At 38.6% G+C, this 17,817-nt stretch overlaps 1 protein-coding gene across 1 annotated transcript in view; it reads right to left on the bottom strand.

The window, feature by feature from the left end:
- The window catches only part of AGXT (alanine--glyoxylate and serine--pyruvate aminotransferase), a 292,507-nt gene that overhangs the window by 122,338 nt on the left and 152,352 nt on the right, over window positions 1-17,817 (bottom strand). The window contains exons 7-8 of the mRNA XM_044071050.1: window positions 6,896-6,991; window positions 5,757-5,826 (exon numbers count right to left, since the gene is read on the bottom strand). Coding sequence (XP_043926985.1) covers window positions 5,757-5,826; window positions 6,896-6,991 — 166 coding nt within the window. The remainder of the gene's footprint in view (window positions 1-5,756; window positions 5,827-6,895; window positions 6,992-17,817) is intronic.

The raw sequence follows: 17,817 nt of genomic DNA, 5'->3' as shown, positions 1-17,817 counted from the left end.
TGAGAAGGCAGGTAGATTGATTAGTTTTCAACAGGTATATAGTAAATTAAGGCTGAAAGAAGGTGACTGTTTGGTATATACTGCAGTTAATGTTGATGGAATAGTCAGTGCTAAAACCAAGTGAGGTTTAATACTGGTAAGGAAGTTTCTATGTGGTCTGTTAAAAATAATTGGTTAATGGGAGAAACAGGTGATGTTTGAAGAATATCTAGATAGCTGGACTTAAAGGAAACGTTGGAGACCTTTGCTAGGCTATGATATAGGTGGACTAGGTAGGATGACAGAGGAATGATGATGCATTGTGGGAAGAGAGTTGTCAGACTGAGAACAATCTGAGAGTTTACAGGCTGGTGTTTGATCTGCATAGAAGGATACTCCATGGGTGGTACAGAAGCCCTAGAAAGGTACAGGAAGAAGGCTGGAGGCAGAGGGACAGCTGCTGCAGAGGTGGGGAGTGAACTAAAGGCTATAAGCACATGCAGTGATGTTCTAAGTATGTGAATGGCATCTGGGTATCTCAATGATGCCAGAGAATGCAGGTGTATGGGGAATACATGGAATGTATTTGGTTCTTTGGGGTGTTTGGAATGAAAATATTGGGGTAGAACCACGAGAAGTGAAACATAGTTAATTGCAGGGCTGGTAAAAAGTAAAGTGCCTAGTAATGGAGGTCTTCTGAGATGTTATACTTGGATAAGCAAAAGTTATATGGGTTTATAAGGAAAGTAAGCACTGAAGGAAAAACAGGGAAATGTGACAGGGTCCTTGGGGAAAAATGGAGATGTGGGCTGACATTGGTCTAGTAAATGTCTGTGATCTATTAAATGAAGTTAGATGGAAGGATGTATTTATTTATTATTTGTTAACCAGGAAAGTCCGACTTGGAACAAAGCCAATTTTCAGCAAAGTCCCAGAGAGAAATTCTCCAGATGCATGTCTTTCTAACGTGGGAAGAAACCGAACCACCTGGAAAAAACCCACACGAATACAGGGAGAACATGCAGATTTCACACAGAAAACACCCCAGCAGAGAATCAAACCAGAGAACCTCTTGCTGTGAGGTGACAACACTACCGCTGCACCACTGCGCCATACATATAGTTACTGAAAAATTCCGGGGAAAGGAGCAACTTTAGTATTAGTGATTATGATATGAAAATAAGCTAGAACAAAATGGGCTCCACATACAAGTAATCCCTAATTATGCTTATAGTTCCACTTGGTATGTCAAACCAAAACAAGTGCTTGCCAATGTGCTTTTGCATGGGAGCATTCCATAAGTCTACAAGTGTTCTGCTCAAGGTCGCTGTAAGACAGATCCCTGTCTCTCTCTGCTACAGTATCAGATGTACATTTGTCTAGTTGCTATGCACACTCAGTTTTTATGGTCTTTAAGTATTTTAAGATAAATGATTTTAAGATTTTTTGCTCTCTGTTGTTTTTTTCATGCATATTCTGTTATTTAATTATTATATTATGAAAGGTTACCTGTAAAACCACTGACATTGAACAATATAACTATGCAACTCTTTGATTGACACTGACACACTGTAATCCTCAATGACTTATGGAAACAAACAAATAAATAAATAAATATATATATATACATATATACATATATATATATATATATATACATACATATATATATATATATATATATATATATATATATATATAAAATTAAAGTGGATCTGGCAGTTGGTGTGGAGGTTTAAGGCACCCGTTTGCCAATAATTAAGGTTCTTAACTAGACAGTACATCTAACTGGGGCAAAACATGCACACAGACACACACACACACACACACACACACACACACACACACACACACACACACACACACACACACACTGACACACCTCCATTTGCTCTAAAAGATGCACATTCACTGGAATGGAACAACTCCAAATGGACTTGGTTGCTGCTCTGTATCTCCTTGTGCACTCATGGCTATGTTTGCTCTGAATCTGTTATCCTGGATGCCCTATTTAAATCTCCTGTGGTTTCTAAAGATACCTGGAGGTTTATAGGGCTTAAGTTACTGAAGTCTAGGATGTCCTAATGCTTAGGTTTCTTGGGCTTGCTCTGCTATGTGATCGAAGTCTCCTGCTAAGTACTAATACTAGTTATGTTTTATTTTTCTATTTAAGGGAAATTTTTTTATTTTTTATAATGAATCTGCCTCCCCCCACCCAACATGGGCCCTGGACAGCTGCTAGTGCTAGATGCAGTCAGGAGTTGAATGTTGTAGATGTTCGGTATTCACAGATTCAGCCTCTTGTATTCACAATGTTGTGATTTGACATTGGAAGTCTCAGTATTGCCAGTATAAACCTTTACTTTTTATCATTCTTTGTATATTCATTCTCTGAATATTTTTTGACTAACCCTTCTATTGTCCCACACATAAATGCAAGTTGCCTTTTATTTCTCTACCCCAGGAATAAGGAATCAAACTGTGGTATGTTCACTGCTGAGTATTTTGTAATTTCCTCTCCACACAGCTAATCATGAGCTGCCACCAACTTCTCTCCTCATTTACCTGGTCTAACAGACCTGCCTTAGCCTCCCCCTGGAGTCACCTGACCCCATATTTGGGGCCAGTGAGGAGATCGAAAATGCTGGTGCAGTGTCATCTTGCTATCAAGGACCTTTGCAGACACCATATTATTGTCGAGTCAACAGGTGCATGAGCACTTCTGCAACATCTAACTAAGTCGTATACCTGCCTGCAGCACAGAGTTTGCTAGGCTTTTAAAGCTGCTACAGTGCAGTGAGCCTCGGCTGCCCTCCCAATGGGTGAGCCAATGTCAGCTGCTCACCCCATCTCCCCTCTGCACCTCTTCCAACACCCGTGCTATTAGTCTAGGTCTCCATAAGGGCTTCAGCCCTCTACAATGGGAGGCTACTTCATTCACTGCTGTGTACTGACTGATTTATCAAAAAACTAAATGAACTCTGCAACGCTGTGTAACTTTAATAAAATGTAAACCTTTCGAATAAAATCCTTCATCATCATATACACACATGTAAAATCAGAATTTAAATAGTAAAACATATGCAGTCACATGATGTCATACAGCCAGTAAACCATCATAAATAATAAAAAGACAATTAACACAGAATTATCTCAAACACATTTGTTTTTGTTTAAGAAATGGCTTTAAATTATGGATCATGATACATATGTCTTAGCAATGAATGATCTTTTGAATGATACTAGTGTATTTAAGGAAATTACTAATTTAGATGCATTTAAATGTACTCTGAGAAGTAGTATATCGGTTTATGACTTACAAATTATGAACCATATTTCATTAGACATATTTATTTTACTGTCCCCTGTCCTGTTATGCCTGTCTTATATGACTTGCCCAAAATACACAAATGTTTAAATAACCCCCCAATGAGATCAATAGTCTCAGGGAGGGGATAGCCTACTGAGCCGCTATCTATATATCTACAAAATATATTGAGTAAATATTTAGTTTATGTTAAAAGTTTTATTAAGGACATGGGTGACTTTTAACACAATTATGTGCTTGGTTTAATTTATGATGGTTCTATTTTGTAACACTTCATATAATGTCATTATTTACAGTGATTTTCCAATCGTTATGGTGTTTCTGCAATTAGAGAATTCTTGAATGAGTATGGTGATTTCACTGGAAGAGAAATTGAAACTGTCTGTGAAATTTTACAACTTGTACTAAATAACAATATTTTTATTTTTTGATAATAGATTTTTCCATCAGATTGCAAGTGTTGCAATGGGTACTCCTATTGCAAACACATATGTGAATCTTACATTAAATAAGTTGGAAAAACTTTACATATACAATGGTCCATATTTATACACGTCTAAGGTTAACTTTTTCAAAAGATTTGTTGATGATGTCTTTTTTATATGAGTGGGTAATGAGACTGAATTAATTAATTTTGTTGCTTTTTCTCAATACTACTACTGTTTTTTTAAAGTTTAAAATGATGTTTTCTAGAACTAGGATTTTTTTTTGGGATTCTAAACTTTCATATGTTAAATTAGGCATGCATACCAGAGTATTTAAGAAGCCTATTCATAGGAATAAGTATTTACACAGGAATAGTATGCATGCTAAGCATATATTTAAAGGAGTTATGAAGGGACAATATTTAAGGACTAGTAAGTTAAATACTGATCAAAATAAATGTCTCAGTCAAATGAAGGAAATAACTGAAGAGTTTAGAGTTACAGAATATGCTGATAGTTTACTAGCAACATCCTTTAATGAGATTATTAATAACAGAGATGAAAAAACACAACCTTATTTTAAAATGAATTCTACTTCTAATAATAATGATAATAATAGGCTTATTGAGCATGGGGATACTTTACATTTTATTACTAAATTTAGTAGATGTAATAAAATAGAAAAAAATTATTAAAAATAATTGGTGTATTTTAAAATCATTACCTGAATTAGAGGAATGTGTGGGTGATATTCCTAGATTTTCTTAAAGGAATTTAGTACAAGTTTAAAAAGGTGCTTGTGTTATAAAGAGATGTCTTATCTTAAGCAACCTAGGTCCTCCAGGTTAGGAGCTGTCCCTTGTTATAATTGCTCTAGTTGTGAATTTATAAATTCAGAAGACTGTTTTATACATCCAGTTATTGGTAAACATTTTAAATGTTCTTGTTTGGCTACTTGTAATTCAATTAATATTATATATTTAGCAACATGCAAAAAATGTCCTAGTTTTATATTGGTAAATCCATCAAAAAGATAGAATATTGGCGCATAGGTCTGATATGAGAAGGGGTATTATGACCAATTCTTTAGCTCAACATCAAAGGGAGAATGGTAGTGATCATTTTTTCACATTTAGAGTTACGGATGCACTTTTTAAGAGCATTAAGGGGGGATTTAAACAATAAGTTGGAATTTAAAGAATACAAATGTATTTTAAGGTTACAGGCTGATCAAACACCAGGCATTAACAAGATGGGTTCTTTAAAGCCAGTTCTTAAACAAAAACAAATGTGTTTGAGATAATTATGTGTTAATTGTCTTTTTATTATTTATGATGGTTTATTGGCTGTATGACAGCATGTGAGTGCATGTTTTATTATTTAAATTGTGATTTTAGATGTGTGTATGTACTGATGAAGGATTTTATCCAAAAGCTTTACATTTTATTAAAGTTACTCAGCATTGCAGAATTCATTTTTTTTGTATTGTTTGTTACGGTCCTCTGCTTTACCACACTCTTTTACTATTTTCGGTTACTGACTATTTTATCTCAACCTTTTCCACTCCCTCCACATTGGGGAGAATCAGGCAGCTGCTGTGCACTTTCCTTGTCAGGATGCTGACCATCTTACTTTTCATCAGATAATTGCCATTACTGCTTCCTCCTTATCATGCAGATAGGGAACTTTTCAGTTTAGTGATGGAAAATGATGGCATTCCGATCACTGTAGCTCTTCTTTTTCTTGCTGGCACTTACATTTTTCCAAGTCTGTCATCATCTCTCATTCTTGCATCTGGTAATTTTGTACTTAGTCAACAAAAGCCCTGGCTTTCATCTCCATCATCAAGACCAATATTATCATCTAAATGTCCATATTCACCTCATCTTTTAGCAGTTTTATGGTATACCATATTCACTGTTGCACATCCAGTGCAACTCTTTCCCCTTTCTTACACTTCCTGTCATTCCTAAACACCATGAATCAATGTAACTTAGCACTTTATATATACATAATCAACTCACCTTTTCACATAAGATAGCCAGACTTTCCCTGAGAGTGTAAAAGCCAATCACTGGGCCTGTGTGATGATAGCTGAAAGATATAAAAATAGGTGTATGCTAAGGTAAAGCTTCCTTGTTTATGCATGCATTTATACATCCATATAACCATTTGCATTTTGCCAGGAAAGGGGCACACAGTTGTAATAGGTGGTCTGCATGCACGACAATCAGCTTCACCTGATATTCTGGTCAAATATCCCTTTTAAACACTAAAATACTACCAGCTATTCCTGAAAAAAGACTGTAGGACTCAGTCGGTTTATGTAGTCTAGTCCATGAAAGGAAAGCAAACAAAAACATCAGTGATATTTAAAATGCATTCATTCTGAACCTACACGTGTTTACAATAATTTCTTCAATAATACAATTGTAAATGTGCCCTAGAAGTATACAAATAACCCATTTTCAAAAGTATATTCAGTTAATGATATTTTGTAGGGAGCAAGTTACATCAGTACTGTATTCAGTTTCTCCAGAAAAGTATCTTGTGCCATCTAGTGGCCTTATTCTTACTCTTTAGCCATTTCTTAGCCAGTCCTCTCCAGCATAATTCCAGCTTTTCAGAGCCTTTAACAGTGTTTTTGCCAAACACTAGAAAGGATAAAAATTTCAGCTATAGTCTCCGATGAGTGGTTGTCTCTTCCAGTACAGCGTAATGACAATTATATTCAGGTGTTATGAACCAGCGTAACTAAAGTGTGGTACTTAAAAGAGTGATAAATACACTAGTATAACAAAAATTGTCACAGGAACAGTAGGGAATGCTGTTTTCTTTGCAAGATAGGAAGAACAACAGCAGCTTACATTTAAATTTTAATAGTTCCACATAAGACAGACTACTGTCTGGTGAAGCACTGCATTTCATTCAGTTCTCGTAACGCATATTATGCCCTGTTTTTATGATTCCTACATTGAGTTAGTGGGGTAGAAAGGTAAAAGATTAGTGACATTTCCTCTAGAGGTATACAGGAATGCTACTCTGGTTTATGGATAAAATACTCTAATACAGATATACAAATTAAGACTAGAACTTCTTGGACAATAATGGAACCATTGAATGCACATTTGATAATAATGCATAATTTTTGCCACATACTCACATTCTTGGCTTTCCATCACAACCCCAATAGTTTGCAAGCCAGGCCATATCCAGGTAAAGTGAGGGAACTTTTGTTTTCCTGCTGAAAATCTTATTCCTGTAAAGTAATGTGAGAAACAACAATACTTCAATAAAAAGGCAAAATATTTGCTTTGCCTATTGGAGTGTAAACCAGTCTCAGATCTTTAGGCCTCTGGTTTAATTCTAGATCACATGGTCTGAAATTAAGTCATGGTGCTATAAAGTGAGAAACATTTGTATTCCTACATTTGTTATCTATATTTCTCTTATTATGCATACTGAACTATGCCCTTTTTGAGGGACACACATGGCAATGCATGATGACAAGAGTGCAATGCAGAACTGTTTGCAACAGAGAAAAAAAAAGTAATACAAATATATAAACTAAACGGAGAGCAAAGCAACAGATGTGACAAATTCTACAACCACCAAAGGAAATCTTGAAAAGTATTGAAACAATGTAATAAAATAAATCACTGATAGAATACTGAATATTAGACCCTGAGCTATGATGGAAGCTAGTTATAAATAAAATACTCAACTTGTTGGCTTTGAGTTTTTTTCCTACTGCTGCTTTGACCCATCTGCTGCTTACCACTTCCTGTTCTTCATCTTTGGGTCTCCCTATCTGACTGCTTCTGGTCTTTACTAGACAACAGTACAGCAAAGGGTGGAGTAATTTTTCTAAAGCAAATGTTGACATAAATTAGCAGCAAGTGTAGCAAATAAATACACCCTGGACAATACTGTCACCCTGCCTGCTGATGAGAATTCATATTTCATAATAGGAACATAGATTTAATGCCACTTTAGGGTACCCTACCCTAACAAAATATATGCTCTTCAGTATATCTCTGTGATGTTGAACTGTAATAAAAGAGAAAGAAAGGATGGCCAAAGTAATAATTTTCAAATTAATTGCAGTCATACATAAAAGCAGTTAACAAGATTGTTCAGTGTGTTATATATGTCCCTTTTCTTTCATACAGACAGCTATTCAAAAGATAACCACTTTTGGTGATCACCTCCAATGGATGATCATAAAAACAGTCAAAGAAATTATGTCCAATGTCTTAGCCTGCTGCTGTCATAAAGCAACCTTCCTACCCCAAGTGCTGGGGAAATAAAAACAAAAGAAAGAGGGACTGCATTGCTGCTAATAATTGTTGTTGTTGTTGTTTGTCTTTCGGCTTTTTCCCGGTAAGGGGTCGCCACAGCGGAACTCTGATCCACTAAAGATTGGCAGTAGATTTTTACGAAATGCCGAGGTGCCAGCTCGACGCCCAACCTTCAATGAAGGCACACCCATTTACTCATGCATGTCTTTCGAATGCTACCCAACTGCGGGGAGGACACACAGACTCAACACAGAAGGCACTCCCAATAATATCTGAGAGAAATATGAGTGGAGGAGATTGAAAGCACTAGCATTGCAATCATCATGGACCCCTATCAACATCTAAACAACAGAAGTCTAGAGAAGAAAATAAATAACTGTACCTTTATTCAGTCTTTTAAATTGTAAAGTTCAGAAATATGATCAGAAGTATGAAAACTTTTTAAGAAGATGCTGCAAAATGAAACTAAGTGAAAGTGGGCATCAGAAGTTTATAATAATGGAAGAGCATGAGTCACTGAATCCTATACTAAGGAAGCATGCACACACAATGACATAACATGGTTATGCATTGTATGAATATGTGGACATTTCCTTGAAGTCAAAAATAATAAAATAGATTAAGAAATATAAGTCAGGCATTGTCAGTTCAGTTACGCATGGTTTATTACAAAAGTATAAGCAGCCTGTGACAATAAATAACTTTGATATATTCAGATGTAGTACTGTGGCATTTCTTTTACAACTGGTAGTAGTAGATCTGCTTACAGGATTAACTTGAGCTGGAAAAATTAGTACATTAAAAATAGGTTCATAAGTGTATACTAGGCCTTCGACCAGTAGGGGCCTTATAGGCCTAGCCGTGCAACCCAGATATGACCCACAAATTTGATTTATATAAAGGGGATGATTTACTGACTGCCTCTGTTCATCAAGACATAGGCACCAGACTAGGGGTGAATTTTTGATTACCCATCCATTTGTCCAAGTTTTGCTTAAACAATGAGAGGAACTTTGTTTCACATGGATGGGGGCCTGCTCCAGAGAATGACAATTCTCTGAACCATATCTGTCTCTTCAACATGTCCTATTTATACCACAAGCAAAATTAGGTATTTTAATTTAGTAGTTCTGATGCAATTTGTTTTCCAGATGTGCAAAAGATTCATCAAAACAGGGTTCAGGAATGCCTTGTATGCCAGGCAAAGATCATCTCTCAAAAGTGATCAATTTAGGACATTGTGTTTACTTCCTGTATTTTTTTTATAAGGAACTTCTGTGGATGTTCTGGTTGCTGCATGTGTCTGGTCAGGTACATACCAAAGGGGGGTTTATATTCTGTGATGGGTCTAATGAGGGCTAAGTACAGTGTATGATGACCTGTCTGGACCTAGATGTCATGTCCTTGCTTATAAGCTGAGCAACATAGAAGGGTTTTCTTACTACCTTGGATATATGTTGGTTGAAGGCTAGGTTACTAACTACATGAGCTTCCAGATCCCTGACTAGTCAATCAACAATTAGGGATGTTTTAATAATGACATAGTTACCCAATGTGGCCGACTTCCCAAAGGGTACTATAACACATTTTTCGGTACTGATTTTTAAGCTGTGTTTTTAGCACCCAGATTTTGTCTGTGTTAGACCTTCCTGAAGGGTGTTCTCATCTTAGGGGGATTGAATGACTGCTCCCAGCTTGCAATCTTCTGCAAACTCGGTTAACCAGATGCCTTTAACATTGGCTTTGACATCCGGGAAGTAGATGTCAAAGAGGAGTGGGCCTAGTTCAGAGGCCTGCGAGACTGCACTGGTGACTGGCCTCTTTGTGAAAGTGGCCTCACTGATTCTAACCTCTTGGGTCCTGTCCTATCAGTGAGTACAAGTCTGTAAGAGCATGTTATAAAGAGGTTTATAACTAGTTCCATTAGCTTGTTGACAAAGGTCGAGTGAGGTATTGTATCAAAGGCTTTAGCCAGATCTAGGTAGGCAGTATGCACAGTTTTCCCCTCATCCATTACCTTAGTGACCTTTTCAAACTAGCCCACTGGATTCAGTAAGCATGACCTTCCCTTGACAAAGCCAATCTGGGATGGATCTAGTGTCTGAAGGCCTCTTATATCCTTCCTGATAATTTCCATGATAATTCTTTCCTTGGCTTTGCAAATAAGACTAGTCAGAGTAATAGGTTTGTAGTTTCCAGAATTTCTTGAAGGTCCTACCTTATGAAGGGGGACGTCTGTTGTAGTCTTCCATTCATGTGGCACAAAGCCTATTTTAAGGCTGTAGTTAAATAATGACTCCAAGATACCTGTTAAGTTGTGTTTTAGACTGTTCAGGAGGCATCCTGGGGTATTACTGAAGCCCACTGGGGCTGTGTCCTTAGCTTTAGCGAGTGCAGCTGGTACATGCTCCCTAGTTATAGTTGGTGTGGTTATGTTTGAGGGTATTTTGGTGGGATGATAATGGGTGAGACGGGGTAAAATTGGATAAATTGCTCTATGCTGCCCTTGAGGTTCCTGACAAATCTGAAGAAGGTCTTATGGTTATCTTTCACCTCAAAATTGGCTTTGCCCTCATAGTTGCCTATTTAGTTCGATGAGTGAGTTTTATTTTTATGGGAATTACCCTTCAAGATTTTTGTCATAATTTTTTTCCTTTTGTTGTATGTCCTGTTTAATTTGGGATGCCACCAGGGAAGTTTATTTATAGGGCTAATCCTGGGCTTACTTCTGGTAGGTACAGCAGCCTCTATGCAGCTATTGACATGGTTGTACAAAGTTTCTGAAAGCAAATGAGCACAGGCTGCAATGTTCTTGGGGTTTGGAGGGGCACTGAATTTTGAAAAAAATAACTTAATAAAATGTAGTTTGCCTTGGAATAGTTCCTAACTGTTACTAGTTTTAGTGGGATTATAGAGCTAATTTTGATTTTGAAGGAGATAGCTTTATGATCAAACCTTATCAGACAGCACGAGATGCTGGGGGAGAGGGGTGCATCATTCTCCCATATTTGTGACCACAAAATCCAGTATGTTGGAGCCTTTAGGGGGTGCTGTGAAGGCTGCCAGCCTAGCTAGATAGAATTTTGTAGATAATTATCTGTCATTGTAAATATAAATATAATCCACAAGCTTATTTTACAAATGTAAGAAAAGTAAATGTAAGAAAACTGTGTTACATGCTGAACTTCAAAAATGTAACAACAGTGCACACTGCTGGAAGAAAGCTGTTAAGTAAAGAATTACAACTGTGTTTGATCTCAAGCTCGGAGACAGGATGTCTGGGCTAGCAAATTATTTCTATTGACTTCATTTAAGAGATAATTACTAAGGTTTTACATGTAAAAGTGTCTTTTATTGCTGTGGCTTCCTGGCCAGGTGCAGCTTACAAAGAAATGTAAATTTTGAGTTCCCTTAGCCTGGGAACTAAAGGAGAAGTGATACAAATGATGTAATGTGAAATGAGTCAGCAGTACTGGGTATTATCAATTTAAGAGTTTCTCAGAGGGAAAGACTGAGCATTTTGGATTTTGTCTGAAGCTGACAACAACTCACCAACACTTTGCCTTGTAAGTAAGGTTATTTAGGACATAGTTTCTCTTAGAGTTAGATAGGAATTTAGAAAGATTAGTCTAGCTGTTTTTTATATTTATGTCAGACTATCCTACAATATTGTTTTAAAGTTCCTGTGATTTCTGAACTCTTGATTAGCACTATGATGAATTGATGAGATTTGTCTTTTTTTTTTATTATTCATTATTAAATATTTTCAACTGTGGTTGTTTTGTGTAGAGATAATTTAAGCTCATAGAGTACACTGCATATAATTGGTGATACTGTCCAAGCCACTCCAATAGTCTTCCAGTTCAGCACACTTACTGTTTGGATAATAGTAATATTACATAGTGAAATTGGTCACCCTTTGGGAAGGGACTTATAGTAGCTGATATAAGTGGTTGGTGGTAGTTGGTGCTACCTTATAATCTGGGCAGAAAGGGGGTATTGCTGGAGAACCTGTGCCAGCCTTCCCTAGGAGTGTCTGTGTGTTTGTATATAAATTAAATCTTAAAGTGTGTGTGTGTGTGTGTGTGTGTGTGTGTGTGTGTGTGTGTGTGTGTGTGTGTGTGTGTGTGTGTGTGTGTGAGCTACTTGGGCAAGGACATGAAGCACTGGTTGGACAGAGAGGGGGCTGGAGGTTGTAGCTTGACCACTAGGCTGAGACCTGGACCCTATAGCTGTGCCAGTGGGGAGTCTTTTTGGGGATCTGGAGAGAAAGAGCAAAACTATCCCCTGACTGACTGTGGTCTCCGTGTGCTCTTAAGGGAAATTGTACTTTACTGTGTTTATCATCCCAATGTGCATGCCCCTCACTGGTGCTAGTGGTGAGGACTGAGGATCCTTGATTACTGGGCCAGTGTACGAGCATCATATATTAACTGGTGGCAGTGGTGGGATATCCAAATCAAATATTGTTTGATAGTGGTGAGTTAGCCACATCACATACTAATTGGCTTGTAGTGGCATAGATAGTGAATTCCTGTAACTTGTGTACAGTGATCACTGAAGGTGTTTTTGTACTCTAAATCAGCCACGCAATGAATATTCATAGTTCAGATCACAATTGTTTTATTTCTTTTGTTAGCTTAGTTAGTCAGGGAGAGCAGGCAAGCATGTCAGCAGAGGAGTATGGCAAGCTGATAAGGAGCTAGTTGGCTGAGATGTGCCAGCTAAAGGACTGGTGCATGGAAACCTGACTAAAGCAGACATGATTGCAGCTTTGGTCACAGCTGCATCCGAGAATAGCAACCAGGAAGATGATCAGACTGGTTGTGGAGATGCACAACATTCAGAGAAAGGACAGCTCAACTTTTCTTAACAATCCATCTGGAGTTAAAGAGACTTGAGTTGGAGGCCAAGCGGTTCAAAATGGAAGCAGCAGTGAAACTGTGACATCTACAGGCTGAGGAGAATGAGAAACTGCTATGCCTGGAAGCTGAGGAGAAGGAGAGGCAGAGGCAGCACGAAAAGAAGATGCTGACTCTTCGCCACAGTCATGGAGGTAAGGGGGAAGTGAGTAACCAAACCCCAGAAGCAACAAAGGTCAGTAAATTTCTTCCATAGTTTACAGACAGGGATAATTTTGATAGTTTCATTCACATGTTTGAGAGGGTATCTAAGCAGTATGATGTTGACCAAAGGCTCTGAGTACGCTTCCTGACCCCCTTACTCCATGGTAAAGCTGTAACTATTTTATACAAGCTATCATTTCATGATTGTTTTTAATTATAATGTTGTAAAGAATTGTTTGCTAGAATTTTTTAAGTTAACACCTGAAACTTATAGGAAAAAGTTTCATGAGGATAGACACAAGGCAGATGAAAGTGTGTGTGAATATGTTGCTGAACTAAGCATTATTTTCATAGGTGGGTGAGTGGATGTCAGGTCACTACTTTTGAAGGGCTGGCAGACCTTTTGGTGAGGGAACGAGCCCTTAGCACTTTGCCTGAGGTCATGAGGATCTGGTTAGCTGATAGACAATGCTCTACGTCAGATGAATTAGGGAAGAAGGTAGACCTATACCTAACAAGCAGGGGTTCACTGCACAGGAATGGGACACCCAGTTCTGCTCATGGGTCTAAGGGAACTCATGGTGGGCGGCCCAGACAGCCCCAACAGAATCTGCCAGTAGTAGGGGAAGCCACTAGTCCAGGTACATGTCCAGGCCCTCGGGTTAAATGTTTTGAATGCAACCAGTGGGGCCATGTAGCATATAGATGTCCATGGAGGCAAAGTGGGCAACAAAAGCCGAGAGAGACAGTAAGTGGGAATGACAAAATGCCAATAGTAGGTTGTCTTGAGACAACAGGGATACCAAACCTCCATCCTGCAGATGTCCTGATAGGTAAGGGTTTTGATGAGGCAGTACCATATGTTTATGCAGTTACATGCAGTCAGGCTTGGAGACCCAGACAGACCGCACACTTGCAGCCAGGACTGGTGAGGTGGTTACTTCAGGGAGGGAGCTACCTGTAGCAATGAGACTGAAGGTGAGCCACAGCTACTTGTGGGTTCTGATGGTCCCTTGGATAAAGTGACTGCAAAGGTAGAGTTGAATAGTAGTACCCAGGCTGACAGTGAGGCACCGCTGTCAGAGGATGCCAGACATCCTGGTGGAAGGGGAGCTGGGAAGGGCTACAAAGAGAGAGTTGAGACAGGCTCAGCTCTTGGACCCTACATTACAAGGCCTGAGACAGGTAGCTAGTGAGGCACCTGATTCTCAAGATAAGGGGGAATCTATATACTGGGACAAAGGGTTACTGTATAGAGAGTGGACCCGTGAGGGAGGGCTAGAAGGTGAGAGGATACAGCAGTTGGTAGTGCCTAGACCCTACCATCTGGTGCTTTTAGCCATAGCCCATTATATTCCCTTTGCAGGTCATATGGGCATAAAACGGACAAAGAAATGTATTATGTAGAACTTTTATTGGCCTGGGATTTGCAGAGATGTAACAGTGTACTCCAGGAACTGTGAGCAGTGCCAAAAGGTAGGTAAGGCAGGAGACAAGGTGAAAGCTCCTTTGATGCCTTTGTCTATGATTGAGGAGCCATTTCAGAGGGTAGTTATGGATATTTTGAGGCCTCTGAGTTCCACAGGTTCCACAAGGAAAAAGTAAATCCTAGTGGTAGTAGATTATGCTACAAGATACCATGAGGCAGTGTTTTTGTCCTCCATTGAGGCAGAAAAGGTAGCAAATGCTTTGTTAGAGATTTTCATCTGGGTTGGTTTCCCAAAAGACATACTAACTGACAGAGGTGTCAATTTCATGTCGGACCTGCTGGCTTGTCTGTGGACATTCTGTGGGGTGAAGCACCTGAAAACCACCCCTACCACCCCCAGACTAATGGTCTTGTTGAGAAGTTAAACTCTACAATCAGGTCCATGCTACGGGCATTTGCAGACCAGTTTAAGAGGGAGTGGGACAAATATTTGTCCCATCTGTTGTTTGCTTACAGAGAGGTTCCCCCTGAAACCATGTTTTTTTCACCCTTTGAGTTGCTGTATGGGCATAGGGTGAGAGGACCTCTACATTTAATTCTTGATGAGTGGGAAGGTGAGTATGAATCTCACAAGGAGTCTGTTGTGGGCTGTGGCATATATCCTAAACCTCAAGACAAGGCTCAGGGAACTCATGGGCTTGGCCCAGGAGAACCTGGCAGAAGCCCGACAATAGAAAAAGGTCTGGTGTGACAGGAATTCTCAAGTTAGAGAGTATGTTATAGGGCCACAGGTAATGGTTTTCATTCCTGTCAGACACAACAAGCTGCAAGCAGCTTGGGAAGGTCCCTACAAGGTGTTAGGAAGGTCAGTGATGTTAACTACTGTAGTTCCCTGAAAATAAGACCGGGTCTTATACTCTTTCCCCGCTGAAATACGCATTAGGGCTTATTATCAGGGGATGCCTTATTTACCCCCCCCTACAACAATCTACATTTATTCATGTACAAAAATCGACATTTATTCATGTACAAAAATTGACACTTATTTAGTACTTTTTTGTTATTCGGCAACAGTTCTAAGTAACGCGTTAACAGTTGTGTGGGAATTCTACATAAACAGTGCAACAAATATTTCAACTTCTGAATATCTACACCTTGGCTTTCACAGTGCAATATTTTATGCTTAACAGAAATTGCAGAAAAGTCTCAATACATGTGTATTGGAGGAGGGGAATAAAATTGAAAGCATAACCAATCCATTCTGTTGCCACGATAACGGAAAAGTTATTCAAATACAGTCATGTCATCTTTTTCTGAAACATTGTCATAAGTCACCAAAGCCCAAATTCCGGCCTGAATTTCTTCAAGCTCCATTTCCTGTCGAACCATTGGTCCCAATCTGTCATGCCTAGCAATAGAGCTCTCCTTAAATGAGCACTGCTTGTCCAAGTAGCATGCTAGTAGTGCATTGGCAACACAGCTGTCAGTGATTTTATCCCATGAATTTTTCACCCAAGTCACGACCTCTTGCAGGCTAGGCTTCACAAAGTTTCTATGCTGATTTCTCTCCATTCTATTTTCAATGTAGTCATTGAGTTCCATGCGCAAATGGTCCTTGAATGGCTTGTTTATTTCAATATCAAGAGTCTGGTGATAGGCAGTCATTCTTGTGGGAATCATTATTTGATCTATTCTTCCTTTCTATTCCGTACAAGAAATTTCTTCATGTCTTTAGCATGGTGAGTGCTGGCTGAGTCACAGACTAGCAGACCTCTTTTGTCACCTTGCAAAACAAGTGGCAGCATTACATCAATCCACTTCCTTATAACTGCTTGTGTGCACCAGGCTTTTTCAGTTTCAAGAATGTAAATGCCTGAAACATGTTCAGTCTTATCTTTCTTGCCCTTACTAATGATTAGAGGTGGGGTTTTCTTTCCATCTAGACAAATTGCCAAAATACAGGTAACACATGCACTCTCGTAACCAGTGGGGAATGTAGATTGACGAGGCACCCCTCTGATCAATTGTTGTTTGAAATCCTTGGCCCATAAACACTGCAGTTTCATCCATAGCAATCAAGTTGGAGAGTTGGTATTTAGAAAAGTTGATGCCATCAATAAAGGACTTAAATGCAAGTGCACGTTTAATAACTTCAGTATCTTCCAGCTTGAACAGTGTTGTTGATCTTCTTAGAGACAGTTCATATTACTGAAGGAAGTCATCCAGCCAATGTTGTGATGCTTTGAATTCTTCTGGGGATATTTCTAAGGGCAAATGCTTGAATATCAGCCCTGCGCACAACCAAAGCCTTTGCTCTCCTGTTAGCAATCCATTCACAGATGATGCCTTCCAGCAAGCATATGATATGTCAGTGCAGCACCGCAGTGGGATTAGCAATGCCAACCCAGATTGGCTCTCCAGACAGGGAATGGGGTAAGATATACCCAGATAGACCTAACCCTCTCAAGCAATGTTTTTCAAGTGTCTGGGAGGGGGGTGGAGAATTGTGAAGGCTGCCAGCCTAGCCAGATAGAATTTTGTAGATAATTCTATGTCATTGTAAATATTAATGTAATCCACAGGCTTGTTTTACAAATGTAAGAAAACTAAATGTATGAAAACTGTGTTATATTCTGAACTTCAAAAATGTAACAATGGTGCACCCTGCTGGAAGAAAGCTGTTAAGTAAAGAATTACAACTGTCTTTGATCTCAAGCTTGGAGACAGGATGTCTGGGCTAGTAAATTTTTTCTATTGTCTTAATTTAAGAGATAATTACCAAGGTTTTACATGTAAAAGTGTCTTTTATTGCTGTGGCTTCCTGGCCAGGAGCAGCTTACAAAGAAATGTAAATTTTGAGTTCCCTTAACCTGGGGACTAAAGGAGAAGTGATAAAAATGATGTAATGTGAAATGAGTCAGCAGTACTGGGTATTATCAATTTAAGACTTTCTCAGAGGGAAAGACTGAGCATTTTGGATTTTGGATTTTCTCTGAAGCTGACAGCAACTCAGCAGCACTTTGCCTTGTAAGTAAAGTTATTTAGGACATAGTTTCTCTTAGAGTTATATAGGAATTTAGCCATATTAGTCTAGCTGTTTTCTATATTTATGTCAGACTATCTTACAATACTGTTTTAAAGTTCCTGTGATTTTTGAACTCTTGATTAGCACTGTGTTGAATTGATAAGATTTGTCTTGTTTTTTTATTATTATTTATTATTAAATATTTTTAAATCTTTCAACTGTGGCTGTTTTGTGTAGAGATAATTTAAGCTTGTAGAGTACATT

Source organism: Protopterus annectens, chromosome 5.part0, assembly GCF_019279795.1.
Source record: "Protopterus annectens isolate FY-2018-M chromosome 5.part0, PAN1.0, whole genome shotgun sequence".
NCBI classification, from domain to species: domain Eukaryota; kingdom Metazoa; phylum Chordata; order Ceratodontiformes; family Protopteridae; genus Protopterus; species Protopterus annectens.
Note: the sequence above shows the minus strand (reverse complement) of the source record. Positions and strands in the feature narration are given on the sequence as shown.